Genomic DNA, 26,681 nt, shown 5'->3' with positions numbered 1-26,681 from the left:
GAGTTTGACAAATCTGATTTAGTGGGTTCATTCAAGTATCAGTAGTGTGTTTTAACCACCGCTCGGAGGAAACACAAGGCTCAAAAAAAGGTGGGCAATGTAAGGAATGATCTCTTAAGAACAAATCAGTGAAAGATGGGCAAGGTTGAGTATCGAGCAGGAACGGAATGGAGCTAGAAGCCCGAGTTTTCCAAATCAAAAGCTTGACGGCAAGGAAGAGAGAGGGAATGAGAGAAAGAGACGTTGCACATGCCCTGTTTGTGATTCATCCCTTAACTTGTGGCAAGCACCAGTGAACAGGCAATGGAAACTTTAGCAAATGTAAATACACTTTGGTTAAAAATATAGTGGCTTAATGCACACCACATGTGGTTCTTTGGCTAGACCTGTTCTATTTTGACGGGAGGAGAGACTGATGGAAACATGACAGAGGCACAGAAGGAGAGCGAGAGAGAGACATTTAAAAGAGATGTTCTAAGGGTAAATTGAATAATAGCATACATGGCCTGTTGACTGCAGCTTACCTTGGGCCTTCTCCACGAACACCACCTTTGAGTCGGGAAGGAAGTTGAGACCACTCAGGAGCATCCTTTTGCCTCCTGTGGCAGGGTAGCTTTCCACACTCTGCTTCTCCACCAAGGGAAGCTCCTGTGCGGAGCGCTGGGCTGTAGGAAGGAAACACAAGCACACATTTCAATACAGTGACTGAGCCTCCATAAAATCACTTCCATTCCGAGAAGCACAAGCCCAGTTCACAGCCAGTAGAACAGCAGCACTTGGTTTGCTTATCAACTGTATTATGATGAAATCCTGACCCCCCCCCCCCCGAGCTTGGAGGTTGTCAGTCAACAGCTGCTCTTTGAAATGAAACGTATCGAAACAACATTTTCATGGTCATATCCTTGGTCGTTCTTTAACATTAACATCAATGCAGCCAACCACCCGTCCCTGCTTTCTATCAATGTGGTCAGCCAGTCTGTTTTTGCCTCCGGGAGTTGCTGAGTCGTACATATTGAACAGCACATCGCTGTGTATTATGTGATCCCGTTGCATTTTCAATTGTAGAGCAGGAGCTCAGTAAAACGCACACAAACAAGAACAAATAAATAAATGAACCAGATTGAACGAGCGGCTCATTCAGTTGGATCACAGAAATACTGTAGATGCCGTCAGCAAATGGATGTGATAAAACATCTCCTCTGACTTTGTCACTCCACAGAAAAAGGGTGTTTGTGACCACATAACCCAATTTGAATGATTAAAAAACAAGTAACTCTACATTTGCTTTACAGGGACAGAGAACGAGAAAATGCATGCCATGATTGCATTTTTTGTATTGGTGTGTGTGAGACTTACAGCATTCAATGGGGTTGGAGGAAGCCTGCAGGGACAGCGTCCTGCCGTTGGGCTGGTTAATGTGCACTCGGAACACCAGCCTCACTCGTGTGTTTTTACGTCCGATGTCCGTTTCCCCTTTGCGAAGCTCGATGTCTGAATTGCGGAGCTTCAGGATCCCTGCACAATCAATTCTGGGACAGAGGCGTAGATGGGCACATTTAACAGACTTCATACGAGACATTGCAGAGGTGGAGTTCAGTGTGTTTGTGTTTTTGGTTTAAAGGCAGACCCTTCCTGCTACTCCAAGCAGTTGTACAAGGAAGCATGCATTGTATCCAATATTTCCCAGCATACAATACGGATTCTACTTGGATAAGAATATTTTCTGTTGAATGATAAAGGCAACAGCTGGAGCCGGCGGGTTTGATTCACTTTTCGACTGTTTAACTAAGATTCTGAGCACAGTTGCTGTTTACACTGGTGTTACAGATCATACACTGGGGGTTTACTGGAGCATGACAATGTCATTATTAATCTAGTATGTCATCGGGGACAGAGTTGGACGTTGAGGACTTCATATCACAGTTTTAAAGAGTCATAGTTGTCCAAGAATCAGCGGTTCTCTGGAGTAATCGGTTGGAATGAACGCAGCATAGCGTCACACTATCACACAGGGTCTCATCAGCAGTCAGAATATACAAACTCGTTTGCATTTCATATATTTAGTGTGTGAACATCTGTTAATCATTGCCACATGTACCAGTGGGCCACTTTTCTAAGCTGTCTCTATTTATTTCATTGCACAATTTGGGGAGTAATGGGGTGAATTTTCTTTCCCCTCTCCTAGTGGAAAATAGGCATTCATTTTTCAGACGTAGCCGTTCACGAATTTAAATAAAACTAGAGTGGCTGGTAAAAAGTGAGGGAATGTGAATGGGATATGGTTTGGCATTTCACTTATTTTACATGGTGGCTATTCGGGCACTATTCCTGGAACATGGTAAATGTCGGGTTTCAAACAAAATCCAGTTTTCCTCTTGACTTTGGTTTGACCAATTTGAGTAAATAAGAACAAATAACGTGCAATTCTGAATGCTAATGTTCTTATCATCCGTGATGCGTTCTGTCATGGATGCATTCCAAAAATAGATTAGACCGTATGTATTTAGTTGTGAGTTTACTGTGTGTTCAATGTGTTGCGATACATGTGATTTGCAAAAAAGTAAACTCGTTTGAAATTCAACTGTGTATGAGAGTGACCTTCCCGGCGTAGAAAAGAGAGACGGATTGAAACGGTCTGAAAGTTTGACTGCAGTTCTCGACTGTCTGCATCCCACACACTGAGAGAAAGATTGCTGGCGTGAGAGCAGCAAGATGGATGCAGTGTTATCAAGATGACTGTTAAACACTTCAGTGGAAAGAGACAGTTAAAGGGTTTTCTTTGTCTTTGACCTTTCAGATCGTTGGGGAAGAAATTGAGAACTCTTCCTCTTGTTCCTTTAGCATGCAAGGTTACGGCAAAGGGGAAATGAAACTTCCTCCTTGTACTGTTTACAATATCATATTCATCCTGAGGGACACATCAAATCAAATAGGTGATGTGTGTCCCTAAATATGATACAATATAAGGAATACTTTTATATACCATATATAGAGCATATGCCCTTATGCAACCTATGTCCACATACAGTTAAATCCATTACACAGATTTCTTGGCCGCTCTCCAATAAATTCACTGCTCCCTAGTCTTCATGGAGCCCCAGGAAGGGAGCTACTACTTGGGACACACTGCAGAGCACAGCCCTTTGGTTTACTGCATGTCCGGTGGGAGGACAACAGTGGTCGAGCCTGACTTACCTCAGAGGTAAACCAAGGTTGTATTTAGTTGAGAACTTTGTGTGATTCAAACAGTCGTACACTTTATAAATAAAGTATATCCATTTTTGTTGTGTTGATCTTGCGGTAAAACACTTGGTGTGTGTGTGGCAACAAATTAAAGCAGATAGTGTGTTCTCGGTGCCACATATTAGTTTGGCTAACAGAGCTGCTGCTTGTTAAGTGACTGATGGACTGAACACACTAACATTTTATGTGGGAAAACAATTTCTCAATAAGACATTTTACTTCATTTTGGATTACGGAAAGACACGATGTAACATTTTCTATTTTTCTTTTTTTTTTCTGTATACATTTTGATGGTCATCAATTATAGCTATTGCTATACGGCTACCACAACTCCACCAGCTTTTGGTGTTACAGTGCACACTGGCGATGTGTTCCATGGGACCCTCAATGTGTCAACGTGTGGTTGTTATTGTTTTAAAGATATTTGTACTTTGGATTAGTCCATTTGGGCAGCTGGTTGCTTGTCGACATTGGCCAGATCTAAGTCACCCATGAACTCAAGTGTTGACATCAAGTACTTAGGTCACCTATTCAGAAATGAGGCGTCTCTTGGGGTGAACGTTTTAAAGGCCTCTTTGTAAGCGTGTGCTGTACAGTGCCTATCATCGGGCGTTTGTAGACGTAAAGCAAAAAGCTAAAGTGTTGAGAGGAAGATGAGTGTGTGTGTGTTTTAAAGAAAGCAGTTACCAGATAAAAATGTGGAAAAAAACAAGATGGCTAGGTGAGTTATGGGGTCTCTGAGCACTCACATGGCTCTCATGTTGTTTTCGGGTAGCAGAGGGATTTCCAGGATTTTAGTGTTGGATTGCATGACTTCATGGCTGGCGGTGGAGACGGTTTTGCCGGTGATGCGGTGGACCTGGTAGAAGGCATGTGGTCGCAGGAGGCGGTCGTCTGCGGTCCCTATGAACAGCTGCAGGGTGAGCGGCTCACTCTCCATGTAGCCGTAAAGCTGGCGGGAGAACAAAGAGACCCAGGTGAGAGGCAACATCATGTTTTAAGACCCCCATCTAAGGCAACTCCTTACCCACTGAATGAACATTAACTATTGATAGTTAGGGAGACCTTCAACAGGCTGTGTTTGTTTTTGAATTGGGTTAGAGATTCTTTTTCAAAAATATGTACTGTTTTTACCAGCATTTTTTCAGAGGAGAGTGAAGAAGCAAGTTTTTTTTTTTTTTATGTCTCCAAGTCTGCCTTGAGCAGAAATCTCTGGGGTGCAGGGGTGTGTGGAGGCTGATGGAGAGGCTGGTTTCCCATCACTTCACTGTTCATTAAAATCTCACTGCTTCTATTAAAAAAGTGCCCAAAGAGAGGCAACCAGTTGAAGGTTACTCACAGCTGACTTGGTGACAAAATAAGAAACCAGGACAATAGTCTTAGGTTTGGCTCCAGTCAATATAGTTTAAGAAACATTGGAATAATAGCTTACCAACATATATACAAGTTGTATATCTGAATATACAGGTTACTGTATAGGTACAATAGAACAGCAAACTTTACACCTTTGCATAGGTTTACAACACAAACAACATAAAGAAGTTTGGCATGCAGATGGAATGCACCCCTTTGCCTTTGGGCAGTTATGAACTTGCATTATGATTTCCATTAAAGCTCAGAGACTGTGCCCCACTGTGATGAAAGAGACTCCTGTATCAGAACCACCACTTCAAACAACTGCCACTTCCTCTAGCAGGCCTCCATTAACTGCTACTTCTCAACTAATGAAAGAAAAAAACCTTTAAAAAATAAAGCAGAAAAAAGTCCTAGGCCCTGCATAGGTTGAAAACGACTCCGTCTTTGTGGTCAACGGCACTTTAAAATCTAAAGCAACATCATTTGACAATTTATCCAAGTGTGAAATGGCTCCAAAATAACAAAAATATAGACACGGTTGCAAGTGTGGTGAAGGATAAATTATACATTGCGAATGATGTTGGACCAGAATAATTTGCCAACCAAATGTGGATTTCTGGTGGAACCAAGTCTTACTTCGCAGACCTCCCAAGATATGCTTTCTCTCTGCAGAACAAAGTGGTCATATGGTCTTATGGGTGGATGTTGATGTGGTCTTAGAAATCTCCTCAAACCTAAAAACTGTCAGGAAGCTGCAGAGTCCATCTGGCCCACTGAAAACTGAGAGGACTAACTCACACTCATCTAGTGGACCTCCATAGAGCCATCCAGGTGGCTACTCAACCACATTGTGACATTTACTGTGAGGGAACACTTACTCCAGACCAGGGCTCACCAAGCCACGGCTGCCACAAGGATACCACAAATTGGTCAGTTACCCCAGCACCTACTGTCGCTTCAGACCTATTTATTTTGAGCTGCGTCCGAGTAAGAACAGTGGTACCGTTGAATGGAATAAAAGACCCTTGTTGTTTTTCTAACAGACTGAGTCATATAACAAAATACAGACCACATGTAACCTATGACACAATCAGATTAATGGGTTTATAATTACCTCTGTGAGGGTGGTCAAAGATGGGGTTGTAACGAAGAGAATGGTTTGTGGAGGAATGGAGAGCTACGTCATGAGAAGTCAGTGGAAATTAGTGTTACAGTGTCATGGACACAAGAGTGTCTTTGATAACAAATTTGTCTGGATATTATATGAAATGTTTTCTGGATAATAAACATCAAGACGGAAAGGCCTTTCTGTGCTTGATGAATGATCATTTGGATTTGGGACAAGGTTGAGGATGTGTTCTTTTTTCCTAGTAGCACATTTTTCACAATTCATTATTTTGAATAGGAATAAGTTATGACTATTCACTAGAGAAGACACGATATCCATATGTCTCAATAATGCAAGCCACCAGTGCTCTTCCGTCTTTGAGTGAGATTCAGATATCAAGGGAGAGCAAAGGGAGTGGTTAAGCTCAGGCCGTCATTCATCTCCACTTCCAACTGTCCTATTTTCTCTTCACCTCCTCATAGTGTCTCTAGCAGCTGTCTTGACCTGTGAGCTAGTCACACATGCAAGTCATCAGTGAGTTAGGCCAAGGTCAGGAGCTTCTTGAAGTCTTAGCGTCCCGAGGGACCACTTCATTTATGCAGTGATCTCACTGGCAGGCCCTGCTCTGCTTGTTATATTTTACTTATGGTGTCACCAGTGGTAATTATCCATAGCCACACATGCTACCAGTTACTTGCGTATTGAATCTTGAGGGGGCTCTGGTGGAGCATGAGGTACAAATCCGAAACACCGGAGCGTTAAATTGCATGAGGTTTCCTTATGATTTAATAAAACACAGGCAGCCATGCTACAAACCAGTGTCGTCTGTCACTTTTTACCTCTGTAGACTTCTTAAGATTTCTCAGTGACCTCCAACCATTACCTCAGCTGCCACGTGGCAGCAAGGAGGCCTGCAAGAAAGACAGGGTGGAGTTTGGGGGTGTTTTTTTATCTCTTTACTCATCTTGTGGTAGCACCCGATGACGGTGGTGTCCTCGCTCAAAGCCATAGTGACCTCATGGAGGAGAGGAAGTGATTAATGAGGTCACATAGTCCTCCTGGTGACGCTGGTCTTCCCAGCACCAAAGGAAGGCGGTGTAGCCTCCCCTGGGCGACCCCCCCTCGATTCCTTTACCATATGTGCTCCTCTGACCCTCTTCCTAAGGCCCCCTCCGTTTTTGCAAAGCTGTCGTGATGCTCACTCAAATGCACGGCACAAGCAGAGAGCAAACCTTACTTCTTCAGTTTATGCTCAAATGGGAAACGAGTTTGAGGGGGGAAAAAAAAAAGTCTTGATAGTGCTGTAAACTTTTAGTGTGGCCCGACGACAGATGCTTTACACACCTGTGACCTCAGCTTTGTATTTGTGCCTGATGCTGCCTGCAAGGTTGGACCAGTGAACAACTAATTTTGACCAGATGAGCTTCTCCTGCTGTAACTGCAGCCGATCTGGAACGCACACTGTATATTTATTTTGAGATAATCGAAACTGAGTAGAGGCTTGATTTGCAGCTGTTTCAAGGTGGCAACTTCTGCCACTGTCAGCTAGATCAATTTACACCTCCCACCACAAGCCATTTTTGATAGCTGAGGCTCAAGTAAAACATTGTGGATATGGCAGCTGATGCACTAATTGTGTAATTGCATGCAGCTGTATTGTCTGGGTCAGTTGTGATGATGTGGAGGGGGTCGAGCTAAAAAGGGAGAGGAGGGTTCATCCCAACCACGTCTCCCATTCATCTCCTTGTCGCCTTTGGACCATCACAGAGCCATCATCAGTGCACTTCAATTCTTAGGCTGTAGCCCAGTTTATTTTCATTTTGTGTATACTTCAATCGGTACAAATCTGCTCTGACAAAATAATGACTTTAAACTTATGTTTAGTGGTGCCTGCACCTGGCCTCAATATTTCAGGGAAAGTATTTGAGCATGCAATGTTTATTAATGACTTGCTGGTAAATTTGAGTGTGAATGGACTCCACAAGCCTGCAGTGGGCTGTTTTCTATCCTTCTGCAGTAATTTCATTTCATCGCTGCCTGGAGAAACTTTCATGACTCGTAGAAGTCCACGTGGCACAGAGAACTGGTGTGAGGGGAAGGTGACTGGAGGCAGCAGAGGACTGGATAAACTAAAGCGGGGGGAGGACTACAGGACCAGATTTAGTTTTTTTTTGCCATTATTGCACTGCCATCTCTCTGTCGAGCACTGACAGACACACTGCCAGCCTTTGCCGTAGCCAATTAAATTTACAATCATTCAAGTTGTTTCTCCTTCCTCTATTATCCCCTTGCCCAGCTAATGTCTCTGGTGGCTCATACTAAATACATAAGGAAACATGCAGTCCTTTACTTTGCTGCATCTCTATGGCTCCAGATGTTGCTTCTTTTAAAATCAACCAAACAGCTATATCCCTCAAAGTTGTTGTTGAACTTCAATGTTATGTCATAGAGGGAACAGTTTCAAGCACTACCCTATGTCTAGACCAGTGAGAGTCCAAGTTCCATAATTTGTTACGAGCACATCATCCCCAAAGAACCATCATCCAATCCTACAGAGAATCTGAGCACGATGGTGCATAAAGAACTGCTGTGCCCCCCAAGAGCACTACTAGTAGTGCTGTGTCTTACCTCATAAATTTGTGGGCCGTCTGGTTATCGCCTCAAACCAGTGAAAACGATGCACATTTTGCGTCATTTTTCCACTTGTTATTAACTGGTAATTAGTGGTAGCCCACTAGCAGTGTCAGGGAAGCCCCATAGATAAAGAACCACAGTTTCAGACTGGCATAAATACCCCTTTGGGTAATGAATAATTGCCCTGAGTAAGCTCGAGCAGCACTTCAGGGTAGACCAAGCCTTTTGAATATCAAACAAGAGGTGGCAGTGGATTTAATGAGCAATTTGTTGTTACAGTATAGCTTGCTTTAGATCTGGGGTTTTCTTTCAGACACAACGCAGCCAGGAACCATTGGATCCCAGGGAGAAACAGCAAATGTGAACTGTGAAGCACATGTTTAACAACGTTTACCAGTTTATTTGCCTTACATACTGTTGCAAAAGAGCAGATATGCATATTAAGTCACATGTTTATGGAGATGATGACCAAATCCTGCTAGGCCAGTCATTATTCTATTATCTGTATTGTTCAACTGGTGGTGCTCTCTGATGTTACCATTGGCCAAGCAGATGTCTCTGTGTTATCTGACTGAGTTTGCACCTAAGGGCCTTCACAACACCTTCAGTGAATCCATACTTGGGATCAGAGCTGGGTCTCACATCCTCTGTAACTATATTTTCAGTTAAAATACAACACCACTTTTTTCACCACTGTGTTCCCCTGGAAAAAAACAATCAATCAAAGTCATGACAGTATTCCGATTGAAGTTAAACCTGGTTGCATGTTCTCCTGAACACCACTATGAGAATCATCCTTGATGGCATAGCTGTGGTTAAAGAAGGCAACGTCTGGAACTGTGTGAGGGGAGCTGACAGAGCACCCTAGATCCCCTTAATGGCGCTGTGGTCTACTGTTGTAAATATAGTGGAAAAGCAGCCACAGGGGTCATAGAGTGGACCAATCATGAGAAAGGAAGTGAAAAGGCTGCTGATGCGGAGGAGGGGGTAGAGAGATGGGGTGCGAGTCCAGAATGAGTTAATGAGATTCTAAGCAGGATGTGCAGAGAGCTGGTGCAAGCAGCAGAGGGGTAAAAAGTTGAGGTAACCCATAATCTAGAGGTTTTTACTGGTGCACGGGTGAAATTTTGATACTCCATTCTCCCCACACACCCTTTCCACAAACTCTCAATCCTGCACTGAATGTGTTGTGGTTGGTCCACTGAATCTTAGGATGATGTCAGACCTTGGAGATGCTGAACTTTCGTGTGTGTGTGTGTGTGTGTGTGTAGGAAAACACCCTCGGCTTGTCACTCAATTGAAAAACAACAGCCGTAAATGAGCAGTTGAACTATTTGTCAGTTGCTGTCTCTCTGGGGGACACGGGAAGATAAAGAAACAGTATGTGCCTTCATGTTTTTCATCTTGGTGCTCCTTCATCCAGTGCCGCTTTCCAACACACACGTCACCATCACTCATTGCGCGTGTGTCTGATCATCCATGAGCTTAAAAAACAATATAGCTGTGGATGACTGGGCTTTGACCGAGGGAGGCCTGTTGCCGTGGGTTGGGGAGATGGTTGAAGGATGAATGGTTCACAGAGAGCGACACCTTAGGCCCCCAAGGGAGGGAGGGAGGCACCGGTGCATGGAAAGGGGAGATGGCGTCTGATGGGCGCTGGGTTTTTTGACTCCCAGACACCATCACCCCGCCCACCCACCCACCACAACAGCCTCACCACCACTATGCTCAGTCAACTTTAGGGCCACACAGGCCCTAATCAGCAGGATACAGAGCATCTCCTGGGGCAGCAGAGCCAAGCCCCAGCTGCCTGGTGACCCCCTCCCCCCACCCCCCCACCCCTACACCACCAGCCTACTGGATCCATCCTTAAGCATGTATACACACACACTTCCTTAGCGGCTTCCTACACCAGCGCCCTCATGTCATTATTGACTCATTCTCCTTGACTGCATCCACCCATTCAGTGCCTGCCACTCATTACCACAGGGCACTAGGGACAACAGCATGCCCTATCCTCCAAGATTACAACAACACAATTTAATACATCATCACGCGGCAGCAAAGCCTAAAAAGGTGATAAAGCAGAAAAAACACTCGGTAATGGGAACTTTTGTACTCTGACTGTGCAAAAACTCTGTCTATAGACTTCTCTGCTCATAATATTTTAGCCTCTGGCATTTACAAAATAATTGCCAATTCCTTACAGCTTCTTTCCAGATATCCCAATTGACTGTACAGGGCATAAATCACCCCCCGCTAAAAAATAAGGGTGAAATGTAAGCTAAGCTAGTAAGGGAGAGCTGTGCGATGGGAGAGCAGCTGTCATCATATTTTCCCCATGACTACTAATCACCAACAATTGCTTGACACACACAGCAATACTTAAACAGCATCCTTTGCAAAGCAACACATTTGTGCCAGCATGGTGTGAAATAAACAACCCATCAAGTCATCAATCTAAATCTATGGATCGCTGACCCATGACTTTTCCTTCTCAACCCCTGAGTGAGTCAGAAAGTGGCATCAACTGAATCCAAACAGTCTCACTTTGCCACAGCTGTGCACGGTGGCCTGAGTCTGGTCAGCCTCATGAGGTGAAATGTTGATTCACTTGCATGTGGATGGATGTACAAAGGTTTGTAAAGAAGGGGAGTAATTACCTCTATTTACAGAGAAAACCTGAAGGTTGACAGGCCTGTCTGTAACACCCCGCTGGCCAACAGCTGTGTAGTGCATTTGAAGCGTAGCAGGCCAGGATGTGATGACAACATTTATTTACAAAACAACTGAGGCACTAACAACGTCAAATGCTAATTGCAACGCAAGGACAGAACACCAGCCTGACACTGTACTGTTTACTCTGGGTGCAGTGTTTGCTTTGGCTGCAGCTTTGCCTGAGAAATAGAATTATGGTTTAGCAATGTAAAAGTTCAGTCTTTAACAAAACCCCTATCCAATGAAAGCCCTATCATTGTTTTATTTTTTTTTTAAAAATATTTTATTATTGACTGCATTAATCGGCAAATTGACCCGCAACCCTGAGGACACGCACGTCACTAAATCCACACCTTGAGTCAACTAAGATGTCAATGCCGTGCGATGACACTGAAATGGAGAAAGGAGCTCTGTGCTGTGCTGCTGGTGAGACTGACGCGTGCTCTTTAAGCGTTCGCCAAGTACAACAGTGAGAGGCGCTTGTCCTGCTCTATACTAATTGAGTCAGAATGCAGTGCTGCTGGTCAGAGCAGCCTTCTTGCAGCAGTACATTGACTCGGGGAATATTAACAGAGCATACGGGCATACACACAAGCGGAGGAGTAGATATACTGCACCGATGCTGTTAAAAGGTTCTGTTTGAAGTCTCTTAAAAACTAGATGATAGGGCTTAAAGTCTGAAACAATCGGTAACGCTGACAATCAGATACAATTACCTCTACTCTCTGTTTTGATTTCTATGACGGTGCAATGGTTTTCTGATGCAGCTTTGAATAAACAGAGCCAGAGTGCTCTAATCTTAGCAGACGTGGAAAGGAAATCACAATGTCGTTAAGTCACTTCTGTGTAACCGAATCTGCTTTGTAGCTTCATTTAAACTGACAAATTAAGCAAAGACAAAAAGAAGACATTTCATAGCAGTGCTGACTGCTCCGTGACAAAATGTTGTCATTTTGTGTGCACAGCCAAACGTTTGTGTCACTAGCTTGTTGTTGGATTGAAAACCGTTGTTAATCGGCATGCATTTTTCTGGTAATTAGCACTGCTGTAATGAAAATGAAAGTGAAGCGTATACACATTAAAACAGTGGTCCCCGAACTTTGAATCTATACTTTGGCAGCTGTGAATCATGCATAATTTACATCATGCACTAGGGCTGTCACCGTTTTTCAAAAATTGAGTTTGTACCAATTTATAATGATTTAATATGTTGCTACTTAATAGAAACACATGTCTGTCAACTTGATTGGGATAGTGTGGCTCTCTTTTATTTACATTATCACCTGCGGATGAGTGCTCTGTGTTTGTACACAGGTGTTTATGACTACAGCTCACCTCAAGATGCAGTTGGAGGAGAGAGCTGAGTCTCGCTCCTGTACAGTAGGCTTACATGCTGTCCTCGCTGCAGCTGACACTGTCATTTTAGCAGGAAACCGTACATGTGTCCTGCATATACTGTATCTTTTTAATTCCATGTTCGATATAAATTAGAATTTCCAACAAAATGTGACAGCCCTATCATGCACCATGCACCCCCAGTTGGGGAACTGCTGCAGTGAAGAGTTGCCAGTACCTGTACCACAGGGTGTCCTCCAGAGAGCGCTTTCACAGCCCCTCGGCTGCCTTCGGTCTCATAGTGGGCCCGGTGGTGGGACTTGGGCTGCACCTCGATCTGTAGGTTGTATGGGCCGGAGCAAGATGGAAGCTGCCAGTCCAGAGATGGCAGAGATGGGCTGAATCAGCACAAGATATTGTTATTAGCTTAATCGAACAATGCACAGTGTCAGTTTTTGCTCCACAAATTTTTACGATGGTGAATTAACTTATAACCAGACCATGACATACACGCTGGTCTCATTTGCTTTACATTTTCAGTCTGCTTGGAACAAAAACATGGAGAATGGAATGGAATTTTTTTTTTCTATATCTGTTGTATTCAATTTTTATAACTGAAATCACATTTGATTTGCCAAATTTGCGTCTGTGAGGTTGTAGCTTTTCCATGCTTCCGTCACTACTAAGAAAGTCTAAATGAAAAGGTTCAGAACTTTCTTTAAATTTGTTTCAAATTAGGACACTTAAGTGTAACCCATCTGGCTTGGTCCTTCTCCATTTAATCATGGTCTATAATCAAATCAATTGAAGTCACTCACTGATGTGTGTAATTCCTTGGGCCTGGGTAATAATTAGTTGCTCCTCATATGAAAAATAAATGAGAGACAAATGTGTCCTGGTTTGAGAGCAGTGTGTTTTTTATTATGGTGTGACAGGTGGAAACAGGCATGGGGAGTGAACAGACAGAAGAAGAGACATTTCTCGGGAACAAAAACTAATCTCACACCAAAAGGCAGTCAGTCTGTCTGTCTGTTGATGCAATTATTATCTAATCCAGATTGATAACTACAAAATTATAAAACACAACCCCCAGCAGTATGGCAGACAATGGACTTAGACAGTTGGCAGCAGCAAACGTTGCAGCAGAGCATGATATCTCTTTCTCAGAACTGCAGCTGGCATCATTGTTTTCGCGACGGAGAGTCACAGCTTCCCATGTGAACACCGTGGTGATATCTAAACCAAAACAAACATGTGCAAGACAATATTTCTCTGCACCGGATGCCTGGTAAACGCAAACCTCTGACCTGAAGGGTGGCTCAACTGAAACCAATCTCTGGCATCTTACTGGAATTTGTGGGCTGTTTGTTGACCCAAAACGAACTGATTTCCCCCTGCAGGGCTTTATCTGCCCACTCAGTGCATGACATCACGTTAGCTCCACACAAGGAGATGGGCCACTGGTTCGGCAGGCCAGAGGAGCAAGCCTCCTGATTAACCCACAGACTGCTTCCCCTTCAGCCAGGCCTGTCACCATTACTTCCTGTGGCTCACTATCTTAATCAAACACTGGATTTCTGACAGGAAAGAGTGTTGTTGGCTTGAGAAAGAAATGCAGTGAGGGACACAATTGAAAATAAAAAAAGGTTACCTCACTCAAAAAAAAAAGTCAATGACATAGTTGAATGTGTACACACTTTGTTCATGTGTGGTTGTGTATGTGTTATGTTTGTGTTGGTTGCTGTAGCAACAATGGCGCACACACACACACATCCTGGGCATCTCCTTCCTGTGAAATATGATTTGTGAAATAGTTTTGATCTTCAAAGTGAAACCTTTTGGACGTGAAGTGCATGTAACCTGTCTTAATTTCTGCATTTTGATACGACCTTTCAAGTTGAAAACCTAACAAATAAACAGCTCTAAATGTAGAAAAGAAAAGACAACTGAGCACAGTAGTGAATCTGTTGAATGAATAATTTTTCCTTTGCACTGTCTGTAAATAATACCTCCCCTTAGGCAGAATGGTAGGAACCATAAATCTGTCCGAATAAGTAAACTTGCTTCATTGTCTATTCACAGGAATCTATTTAAAAGAAGAACTGCTAGGTTGGTTTGACATTTACTTCAGTGTGTCATCTTGTGAATTTAATAAAATTAGCTTTAATACAGGACCACTGAGTGCATTTGACATAGCAGAGGCCAATGACGGCTCCACTTACCTGAGGTAAGTCTTGGGTTTAGACCAGGTGTACGGATGCTGTGGCACATCCAGGAATCCTCCACAGTAGTTCTCCTTCTTGAGGGCCAGTCGAGAGGGGTAGTCCTCATGGCAGAGCTCCCCGTCAGGACCCAAATCCTCCCCACTTGGCTCCACTTTCAGGCTCATCGTGGAAGAGTGGTCTAGCATTGTCTTCCGTGTCTTGATTGGGATACCCTCCCCCATATCTATCACCCCATCTGTGGTTAGAGCATTAATGGCAGCCACAATGGCAGAGTTGGTGTACTGGTTGGTGTTGACGAGCCAGTTCTCATCAGTGATGCTGACCCTGGGGGAGCCATGTGGAGAAAGGTTGGGTGACTGGTTGGGTGAGCAGGATGTCTGACGGTAGGGGGCGCCATTGAGGCTGTACTTTCTCTTCCCCATTCCTCCCCCTCCACTGTTTACACCACCACCTCCACTGTAGGAAGGAGAGTTAGGCCTGGAGCCACGAGGTTGAGTAGGCCAGCCTTCCTCTGCCATGGCGCCTATCTGAGGAGAGGTGGAGGGCGAGTTGTGGGGGGAGCCTGCAGGGCCGCTGGCATGTGGGCAGGACAGCAGCGTGGATGAGCCTCTGGGAGAAACACAGGGTGACTGCCAGGGCGAGTTCTGTGGGGAGTTGTCATAGTTGTAGAAGCCAGACTCATAGGAGGATGCCTCAGAGTTGCAGCTGCGTGAGGAGATGCTACTTGCAGGGCTGAGACAGCTGGGATCTCGGTATCCATCTGCATTGGGCAGTGTCAACGTGACGATGGAGTTCACGCCTCGTTTGATAATGTGGTCTTCACTGCTGCTCTCTTCCACCTCATCTTCAGGGTACTGGCTGTAGGCAGTAATCTCAATACGGGGGCTTTCCAACGCTGGAGCCCCATTGGGTCTCAGGCCATGGGGCAGATAATAGCCTGATGCCACATGGTTATCATTTTGGAAGCTGTAGCCTGTTTGGTGGCAAGAAGAAACTGAGATGATTGGACTGGACTGTAAAGTGTGGTACTGGGTGGCCAAACATGGGTTTCCCATGCCCAGTGGAAGGGACAGGCTGACATTTGGTGTGTAGCTGTATGCATCTGAAAAAAGAAAAAAAAAGAATATATATTTTAACTCTATTCACCATTATGGTAGTAATTACCTCTGATTACATTTCAGAACAATACCCCTACACAACTCCTACCAACATGTCTTGTGGTGACTGACTGCCTCCCTTCCTCACAAACATCTGGAGAAGCTTAGCAATCATCTCAGAGCAGTAACTGAACGTGGTTGCTGTGTAGTTGCAAGTTGCACAGTCAATCTGTTTGATCGGTTCATCTGTGTCTGTATTTTGCACACCCTGCTGTCACATGTACTCTACAGGAATTCCTCCTGCAGCGCTGACGGATGCTTTGTTTGATTGATTGCATCACTCACTGAGTGAATCAGGCCCTCCCCTATGGAAAACTGACAGCACTCTTGCACCGCTCTGAGCTTGTGATTAAGACCGAGAGAGTTTGCTGCAATGCTACACACACACACACACAAAGGGCATGTACTAGCATGCACAAAAGGAAATCATAGTGCAATGACATACAAGCTCAGTCAATGGGTGCACATATAGCTTGGCAGGTACCGGTCACCTCAGTTAGCTTTTTAGCAGCTGGCTGCTGTGTTGACAGTTGTAAAACTTGTGTCTGCCTTTTATTGAAAATGTCAGTGATGGTATAAGTGATCACAGGATGAAAACAATTCAGTCCGAAACCCAGTGAAGGGCATTCCCCTTGATGCAGCGGGCTATATTTGTAAACCACAATGCTGCACATCACATGAAATTATGAATCTGTCACATGCCACAAAATATGTGGGTAGGCTGTCTAAAATTAGTTTGTGAGAGTCTATTTTCAGAGATGATTGTGTGATGTGCAACAAATAAGTTAAACTTACAAACTTCAGTCAGGTTTTGGGTCCTTTAAACTGTGTATGAGCAGCACATTATACAAAAGTGTATTATTGAAAAATCCTGTCTGGGATCCATGTCTATTTGTCTAATTTATATATAGTGCAGGGGTGTCAAACTCATTTTAGTTCATCTCAACTGCGCTGGACCAGTAAAATAATAGCAAAAAAAACCAACATATAAACAACAAGATCTCCAAATGTTTCCCTTTGTTTTAATTTTAATAAAGTATCTTTTTTACAAAACATATTGTGAACAACCTGAAATTTCTTAAAGAAAATAAGTGCAATTTCAACAATATTATGCAACACTTTACCATTTACACATGTGTATAACAACTTACAGATCACAGTGGACTTAAAAAGGCATAAAGCAGGTATCTGAAACTGACAAATATAGTATTTCACATTATGAGCAGACAGTAATCATGATGTGAAATTTTAACAAATTTATCCTGCGGGCCTGATTGGACCCTCGGGTGGGCTGGTTCTGGCCTGCGGGCTGTATGTTTGACACCCCTGGGCTAGTGTAATTCTTTTATCAGATCATTTAACAGTATTTTTACTCCAAATTTGCTCAACTGTCTTCTTGTTATGATCAACAATAAAACAACTAAACTCTACAGTATCCACCTCTCATGCTGTAAACTCATCTCTGCCCCAGTGATTATAAACAAATGTCCTTAGCACAGTCTCCTCTAAGTCTTTCCTCCACTCGTTTACCTTCCTTTATATAGTATAGAGCTGACCAGATGATCTGATAATCTCCTGCACACTCCACCTATCATGCACACCACCCCTTACTTCAGGCCTGACTTACTTTACGTAGAATTGCAGCTGTTTTTTTTTTCTTAACCCATGTGATCGATGCTTTAAGACACAACACACTTCAGTTTTTCAGCCCACTCGTGCACACTGAAGCGACACTCTGGCTTCTGCAGGTCACACATGCACAAATGGAAGTCTGCTGAACGTAATTACACAAGATCAATGTTTGTGGGGTGAAACAAATGAAAGAAAAATAAGAAAGACTCGCTGTTACACTACAGGCAAAGTAGATGCAATTGTTTGTACTATTGTGTGCAAAATGCAGCGTAAGAAGAGAGTTACTTTGAAATCACAGATTACAGCGTGGTCTTTCTGTCCGCCGCCATTTCTCTCAATTATGCTATCATGATCAAAACACTTTCTCCCCACAACTAAACCAGCATAAGTAAAGAATGGATGGGTTTAACCGCCGGGATTGTGGTTACACTGGGCTCAGACTGACGGGACCTCAGGGGAAGATGGGGGTTGCCCACAGAAGTCATCTGCAGCCTGTGGAACTAAGAACCCCAGGGCCACGTACTGCACATGGCTGACTATGGGCTGTGGCAAAACACCAGTAGTATGTGTCTGTGTGTGCCGGTGTGCTAGTGTGTCTATGTGTCTGGGTTTATGTGTGATAATAAAGCAGCCTCCGGCATACTGCTGAGGCTGTGTGTGGTTCAGCATGTCTCCTTGTCAGGCGAGTTACCCCGGCATCACTGAACACACAGATCACAGCTTTTGCTCTCTCCCTCTCACCCCCTAACACACACACACACACACACACACACATACGCACATACACACGTCTGTTACCAATTATAAAGCTGAGGACTGAGAGAATGAAATGAATAATAACACAGCCTGCACTCAACCATCTGAAACCTCAAAGACAAAATGGAATTCTCAAAATCTGCAGAAGTGACTCCAGTACTAGAATTAGTCATTTTTGCACATGCACAAATTAGTAATGGGGATTTTGACCTCTGCGTTTAACCCATCCTTATTACACACCAGTAGTGAACACACACAGGAGCAGTGGGCAGCACTTATCTGCTCCCAGGTAGCAATGGGGCATTGGATGCCTTGCTTAGGGGCACTCCATACTCTCTTCACGGGATTTGAAACGGCAACCTTCCGGGTTACAATTCCTTTCCTCAATTGAATTATTCTGCATATTGTAAGTGCCTCCATAATCAAACTTCACAATGCATATTAATGCCTGACCTAGATAGATGCATAGATAGTGTTCATTTCAAACACATTTGCATCTCGACACATGTTTGAAAAGGAGTAGGCAGAAACGTATATTTATGTGTCAATGTATTTACCCCATCACCAAATATTTACATATTTATAGTATTTTATACAATGTTCTTCATGTTCAACCTCTTACATTTATTTTGATTTATTTATTTTGTATTATGACAATTTAAAATAAACCTTATCAATACAAAATCTATCGTATCAACATCCATTGTACAGTAGGAGAAGCACCTGCCGGCACAGCTGGAGACACCTATCACTGCTGATGCTACTCAGTTTACAGGAGTAACAGCTAATTGTCCTCTCCATGCTTAAGTGATAAAGTGTTCAGAATTTATACAAAATAATTTTCACCTAATAACGTGTGACACTGAGTTCGTTTTTTAAGGGTTTAAACCTGTAATAAATAGTTCTTAAATGAATAAATAAATAACAAATAGTATTATTATGTTTGTTTATTTACATTAAGGGTTAGGGTCACATTAAAGTACTTGGCCCAGACAATCAGGAGTTTACAAAGTCCTCATTCATTTGCATTGGCTGCATCATTTAATGGCAACTCTTATTAGTTAGTTGATTTCAGCCAAAACTTTACCGCACAGCACAGACATTACATTGACACCGGGTTTGAGGGCACTGTACCTTCTTCTGCAGACTTCATGTTGACGGTGACAGAGGTGAGAAGCTGGAGTCCCCGCTCCTTACCGGCCGTGGCTGCAAAGCTCAACTTGGACTCGCCGCTCAGGCAAAATGTATCCTGCATTCAACAAGCGCTGCGCAACTTTCTTCGCTTGGAAAAGCCTGTGATGAGCAGCACCGTCGCCGACGAGAGTATTGCAAGAGTTGGTTCACTTCATACACAGTTAAATTAAAGGCATAGTCTGCAAAGAATTTCGCAAAAAGCGCGAGTACACGTCGGAAACCACAAAAAGAAAAAAAAAAGAAAAGGAGTGATGGACCGTGCGCTCCAAGGATAATGGATGTGGAGACCAGGTAGTAGCTGAGCTGCTGTGGTGACCGTGAGGTGAGTTGAGTGGAGCTGTGTAGCTGAGTTCAACACAGTGAAGGCTCACGAGAGTCTCCCCAGGTCGATGACGCAGAGCGGTTTGTCAGAGGGGCCGGCTCCGCTGCTTTTAAAGCTGGAAAACACCCTCCGCTCTCCCGTCGGTGCGCCGCCCATCCTTTGATGACGCGGCCGGCTCCTGCAACCCCCGAGACCGCCTGATGATGTCTTTCACCCTTGGAAACCGTCGGAGGTGTTGGTAGGTGTGCGAGACACAGGCAGGCGCACGTCTGTGTACGCGCGCGCGCGCGGACTGAGGGAGACCAAACTTTTTTTTTTTTTTTAATCATTTTCTTCACATCGCATTTATTCTAAACTATAAGCTCTATTCTACTCTATACTATACTATACTATAAACGACACAATATGAATACAACATGTCCTTGATGAGAACATAAGCAAAACGTACAATAAGATGTAAAAAAAAAAAAAAATAGTAAAAAAACAATATAAAAATGTAAAACATCTTACATTATACATTGGTGATAAACTAAAATATATATTGTGTCACTTATTATATTGTGGATACAAAACGACACAAATTGGCATGTATTTTTCGTCAAAATCACATCTTTTCCACGATAAAATCAGTATCTTCATGACAATTCTACATAGTGATTTTTCCTGCCAGAAGCAGTATAATTGGAGAGCGTGAATTGAACATAAACATGGGGTGTTTTGTTGTGGTTTTTCTTTCACATTTCCAGACAAATAAAAAGAAAAAATGTGTATGGTCAAAAGTTTGGGGTGAAAATCACACAAAGGAGGGACACCTTGAGCAAATGCACATTTTCAACACTTCCCAGATTTCCTCTTATTTGGATTTCTGTCACCTTAGAGAGAAAGTAATTCTTTCCATTCTCTTCAATAGATGGCTTAGCCTTAGCTGTTGTTAGTTGACCCACTTTATGACTTTGCGATATCTCAGTGACAAGTGTATGTATAATATATCCAGAATTGATGATCGTAAATATAACTTGATTTCCTTGCAGAGGAGAGGGGAGGAAGAGGGGTGTCCCATACACAAACAACAAATTGTGGTATTTCAGCAGCATCTCCTGATATAACTAGAACGACCTTCCTCCTTTAACATTGGCGATTGTGTTATTATACCATCATTCACATTACGCAAACATTCATTCCACTCCCCGTGATTAAAATTAGAACTCAAATTTCATCCCTAAATGTGTTTTCCTCGTGTTTGAGGGAAATATGGTTTCACGGCTTCGCCCAAAATAACCATCCTGAACCAAGGACAGCACAAACACGCCGTGTTCCTCATCTCCACTTTCCACTACTCCGTATCAAGTTGGTCCCCCGGTGAATCTGTGGACACAAGGCCAAGTGCTTTGCCTATGTTAAAGGAAAATACTGAGGTTCAGCTCATTTCCCTAATTGCACTCGTATTACCCTTCATCACAGTGTAAATATTCGGGGGGGGGTCATCCAGTAATGGGTTACAGAGAGGAGAAAACACATGGAGGTGTTGTTATGAGGATATGGTCAGATATGGCTGATCCATATAGAATTGGCATGGCAAGTTTATACACAGTACACTGTCAATACGTTTAAATGAACTCTGTATTTGCCAGTTGTCCTCGGCTGCCAACTACACTGATTATCGAATGGGAACAAAAGCAACTGGCAGAGTAACGGCTACTGTACATTTACACTGACAAATTAAGTTTTAATTTGCAGTGATACATCCCATTATGGCACTTGTTAAGGCTTTTTAAATGAACAGTGTAATGTGCGCCAGATTTCACTCACTGAATGCATATCTTTTGGCATTCCTAAAGCGCTGGAAGGCTCCATGTGGAGCAGGAATGTCACTGAGTAACTGGTAGCTGCCATGAGTGCAATTAACAACGGCTTAGATAAGCTACGATATAATTCCTTTTGAATGAGGGCCAGATTTCAAGAAAAACTGAAATGACTCCCGTGAGTCTGAAACGTAGCTGGCAAGCTCGAGGATGATCACACATAATCAGAAGCAGACAGCCTTTTGAAGGGCAGGCAGGCAGGCAGACAGACACACAGACAGACAGACAGACAGGCAGGCAGGCAGGCTGTGGGGCAAAGGCGTAAGCAGACTGCACGGGGGGAAAGTAATAGTACGCTGTGTTTTCTTTGCCTACAGTAGCTCTCCGGCGTCAGCTGTGGTTTGGCCAATGCGCACATGTGAGGTCAAAGATGAAAAAGCAGCATCACGTACTTTGGGAGATGAATTATGATACAAAGTGGCGGTAGGAAAAAAGTAGCTACACAACTGATTGGCACTGTCAGGGGGGATGGGGCTGCGCTGGGTTGTTTAAATCTCTGTGGTGGGGCACGGTTCACGGATCTTGATGGATTCTGTGCTACTGAGTAAAGTACCATTAGCTGTGCTGTCTGTCAACAAAAGTCAAAGCACTTCAGACCATCTCTGTGGTGACAAACATTACAGACACCAGGTCATTAAACACTCTATACCTCATTTAGAAATGTGGCTAATGTGAAAACATCATGGTGCTATGCTATATAATAACTATAACATGCAGTATATGGTATATAACTGAACTGAAGTAAATTCACCCTTTCTTTAGGATCTTTTTTATAAGTCTGGCACTCGTGTGCTTCAGGCTTTGGTTCAAATCCCTGCTTTAAGTTTAAGTGTGCAAGAGGCAAGAATTTTCTATAAAAGACCCTCCATACTGAGACTTGCCAGAATGAGCCCTGTTGTGTTGGACTCTTCTGTACTCTGCAGGAAGAACCAAATCATAACTTAACCCAGGTTCAAATCCAAACGGTGTCATAAACAGCAGCGAATGAGGAACCTGGACTTGAATTAGGTTCTTTGTTTTTCTGTTTCTCTCATATTCTCCACAGATGAACTGAAATATTGGCTTTCATTAGCCTTTTTGAGTTGGTTTACATGTGTTGTGCCACCTGCTAGTGACCGTTACTCACCGTTTAGTAACCCCCTCGTGATTTGTCGTCATTCCATTTTCAGAAACGGTGTTTAGTCACTGTGTTTGCGTTGAGGATATCTACACATCTGTCGGACTTGGGACCTGGTTTGGTATTGTGATAAATGTCGAAACATCTAAACTCATAGCAGGTTGCATGGCCGTATCAAGAAGTTGGCTTCACTTTAAATCTTCTGTGGAAATGTAAGATTATAATTTACATCTCGTCTACATCTGGCCCCCGTGACAGCTCACATACTGAGCCGCCACAACATGTCTGCGGAGAGCATTAGAGTCATTCTATGTCTTGCGCTCAGATTTACGAGCGGCCCGCTCCTCGCTCGCGTGTTGCGCAGAAAATGATTGTTGCTCACGTGTTGTAAACAAGAGACATGTTGCTTTTACATTTGCACAGATTCGGATGCTGAGTCCCCCCCCTTCATTTATTCTATCAAAAAAAGCTATGTGTGATTCACGCACATTCCTACGTGCAAAAATCAAGAGGTTCAACGCAGACCTCACTTGTTTTCTAGATTGCTCCACTCTAGCATCAGTGTCAAGGGACTGAAAATCTTTTCTGTATGAAGCAAGCATCGCTGATGATATGATAAATGGCAAGGGCGGTTTTTCTCCAGTGTCGGGGCTATATCTAATGCCAGCTTCTTTAATGTTTACTACCAGTGGTTTGGCCCGGGAGTCAGGCTACATGTTGGCATGGTTAAACACCCATTTCTCTAAACTCTCCATAAAGGATTTACTCATAAAAACTGACCAAAACTTGACAGGTATATAATCACATCTAAAGCTTTCCAAGTCATGGGCTTAGTCTTGTCATATTTGTTTGTCCAGACAACAGGAATGGTACCCGTAGGAAAAAATGGGTTTGAGGCAGATATTAATATGCATATGGGCACTAACAAGACATGTAAACCAATAGAAGTGCAGCAAACTGTGGGTGAATCTCTGCCATTCACATAAATTCAAGGCTACAAAACCAGAGTTCTCTCCTCAAACCTGCAGTTAATCCTCTCCCTTTACAACGTATAATTCATGTTTGACATATCCGGGAAAATAAGTATCCCGGCAGATACTCAGTCTACACTATTATTACCTATTTTCTAAGTTTTTTTTCTTTGTGCTGTAACTTGAAGGAGGCATATTTTAATAGCTGTAAACAGTCATTTGTGTGCACGCTGTTGATACAAGTTTATTACTCAGCCATGTTCAGCCCTGCAGCATCGGTGGTAGCGAGACTGCAGCCACAGACGTGGTTTACTAGTCATCTCTTTTGATTGTCGTCTAATGCGAGTGATGATGCTGTTAAAATGAAGAAGTCTGCGGATAATGAGGGCAATTTGTGAATGGCTGTGGTCATTTTCATCCCTCCATCTGGCGTGACTCTTGTCGTACACTCGTCCTCGCTTCTCCTTTTTCTACTGTGTTTGTGTTTAGGTGCACGGATCGAGGTGCATACTCCAGCGCTCGCAATGAAGAACTGCCAGGAGCTATCTTAGGCATGTCTGGACACTGCTGTATGTTTAGCGACTGGCTTTTTTCAGAGATTCCTCTTCAGAACAGGAAGTAACGTAAATGTCTGGCTTGTAAAAACCAGAGGAGCAGGGCTGTCATTGTCACACGGAAATTGACTAAGATGTGTGTGCTGGTAGAAAATGGGGAAGGATCTGTGTGAGGCAGCAGCTTTATCAGTGTTGTTTATGTTTTCTGAATATAGATTTTTTTTTTTTTTGGCCCAAAGGCTCTGGTCCAGTTGTTCCAGGTTCCAGGAGTTGAATAGGTCACTTAAAAACCAGTGCTTATCGCTTGATTCTGTGACCATGTTGTTATGCCGCAGTCTTGGCCTGGTCTCTCTTGAAAAAGAGTTCAATAAAGGATATATGTCCTGCTGTCTTGCAACTGTCCTCATATAAAACTCTTAAAATGAAAGAATATAAAAGAAAATGTTAAAAAAAACAACAACAATTGTACAAATCTGAAGTGAGCCAACAGTAAACAAACTTTTAGTGCTGCCCATGGCTTTTTTAAAAATCTACTTTGGCTAGACTTTGGCTCCACAAGTTTTTCTTACAACTTTTTTCATACTGCACCCTCTCACTGTTTCTGTTGTTTCTTTGTGTCTGCTTTTGCTGACCGTGTGAATTGCGATAAGAGCTCCACCATGGGTACTGTATCTTACCCACATGTGTAGCTAATTCAAAACCTGTGGCCAATAACAGTTTGTGTAGGTCAAATACGTATGACCTATGAGACAATTTTCCTACATCACTTCTGGCACAGATAATTACTCAGGCAAGACATCTGAGGAGAGCCATATTGTCAGTTTCAAACAAAGCAGGATGATATAAGCGCTGTTTCCCCTCCTCCGTCTATCCAAACGTGTATCTATTCAGGTTTGTTGCTATCCCAGCGCTGGTTATCGGATTATGAGGGTGGATGTTTTCATTTTTCTAGCCTATGACTGTCACATCCAGGTCCATTACAGTGATTTAAATCCAAGTATTTATGCCAAGGCCATTTTTACTGCAGGGCTCTCCAGCTTGGCTGCTGTACATTAAAACACATTTATATAGTCCAGCACAGCCAGGGTCCTGATTATGTGAAAGGGTCACTCACAAATCTGAGATCAATCTCCTCGTGTCTTGAATCATTTCGTCGACTATACCGAGCGGTGATTTGTCACAGACACTCATTGTTTCCATATAGACTGGGCATGAGGTCCAGCGTTATATAACATACTTTATTTTAAGAAACACACATTGCACTCGGCTTATTCCAAATGCTGACTCACAGTTAGAAAAATGAACTGACTGGATAAAACAAACTTGAGGCCTGTATGATGTTACAGGTGCTGCCAACTGTACTTATTCCCGATTCATGAAAACATCACTGGTCTGAATACATAAATCAGTCAAAGTTACATCTATGGAACAGATCAACATGTGGGGAGATGCACATGTTCAAGTTCCTATAGTTGTGTGTTAATTACTGAGAATCGAGGCAGGGGAAAACTGTGTCTCCATGTCCAACACCGCAACCTTGTGGTAGCAAGTCTTCAGGAAGTCATTGTTCCGGGCCAAGAAACAGTCTGGCACATAAAAACAATAATTCCTTCTTTAAAAAAAAATTGTATGGACTTATTGTATGGATATTTTGTTTGACAGAGCGGGCGGCCTAATTCAGCAGAGGTCCCCGTATCCTTTCCGTCACCCCCGGAAGTCAAATTTCACGTCCTCAATTCCCTAAGTGGCATGAAATTTTCCCAGTCCCAAGACAAAAAGAAAGTAAAGAAAAACTTGTTGAACTCCCCGACCTTTCACTGGCATCATATCAAGCCAGCCTTTCAATTTTCTAATGAATCGTTATCTCCTGAGCCTTTGCTCATAAAACTCAATATTAGCTGTGTGCGTTTCTGCTCCCAATAGGAGGAGACCTATTGATTCTGTTGACCTTTTTACTCATGTCCAATCCAAACTTTGACCAACCTAATGTTACAACTCTGTCATCTATGCTTTCATGTTGACTATAAAAGCAAAAGCAGGCCGCGTGTTACTTTTTCAGCCCTATTGAGCTCTGTCTTGTTTTGCTGGTTTGATTGAAGTGATTTTGTTGGAGGTTCCACTGTAAACCGCTCGGCGGTTTCAGGCATTTTCCTCTGGATTGTCTCGTGAAATGAAAACGCCGGCAGAATTAGACTCGTACAATTCCATAGTTCAATTATAACACGAGAAGTAAATCATTCAAGAAGTCTGAGAGTGTCAGTTCAAGTTAGTCTCCTCCAATGCTACACAACTGGACCTTTGTACAGAGCCAGAGGAAGCTTAAAGCCAGGTCATTTGCACTGCTGTTACTGTGAATCTATGACCTTCCCTTGGTGTTGGTATTGACATGTCATAAAAAGGATTTTAAATAGCTTGGACCTGGCTTACACAGTCACAGCAAGTCACACTCTACATGTAGTATTCTGTCTGGTGACAGTCGCTCTGACTGGGGAGTCAA

General features: G+C 43.2%; 1 protein-coding gene across 2 annotated transcripts in view; it reads right to left on the bottom strand.

The window, feature by feature from the left end:
* LOC131471505 (nuclear factor of activated T-cells, cytoplasmic 1-like) overlaps nucleotides 1-19,789 on the bottom strand; it is a 58,084-nt gene extending 38,295 nt beyond the window's left edge. Inside the window, exons 1-6 of one of the 2 annotated variants that reach the window (XM_058648095.1) lie at nucleotides 19,299-19,789; nucleotides 14,617-15,721; nucleotides 12,633-12,792; nucleotides 3,993-4,195; nucleotides 1,357-1,529; nucleotides 525-665 (exon numbers count right to left, since the gene is read on the bottom strand). In XM_058648095.1, coding sequence (XP_058504078.1) covers nucleotides 525-665; nucleotides 1,357-1,529; nucleotides 3,993-4,195; nucleotides 12,633-12,792; nucleotides 14,617-15,721; nucleotides 19,299-19,419 — 1,903 coding nt within the window. In that variant the 5' untranslated portion in view covers nucleotides 19,420-19,789. The remainder of the gene's footprint in view (nucleotides 1-524; nucleotides 666-1,356; nucleotides 1,530-3,992; nucleotides 4,196-12,632; nucleotides 12,793-14,616; nucleotides 15,722-19,298) is intronic. The other variant, XM_058648094.1, reaches the window with a different exon arrangement.
* Between the last annotated feature and the right edge of the window lie 6,892 nt (nucleotides 19,790-26,681).

Source organism: Solea solea, chromosome 13 (genome assembly GCF_958295425.1).
Source record: "Solea solea chromosome 13, fSolSol10.1, whole genome shotgun sequence".
Lineage (NCBI taxonomy): Eukaryota > Metazoa > Chordata > Actinopteri > Pleuronectiformes > Soleidae > Solea > Solea solea.
Note: the sequence above shows the minus strand (reverse complement) of the source record. Positions and strands in the feature narration are given on the sequence as shown.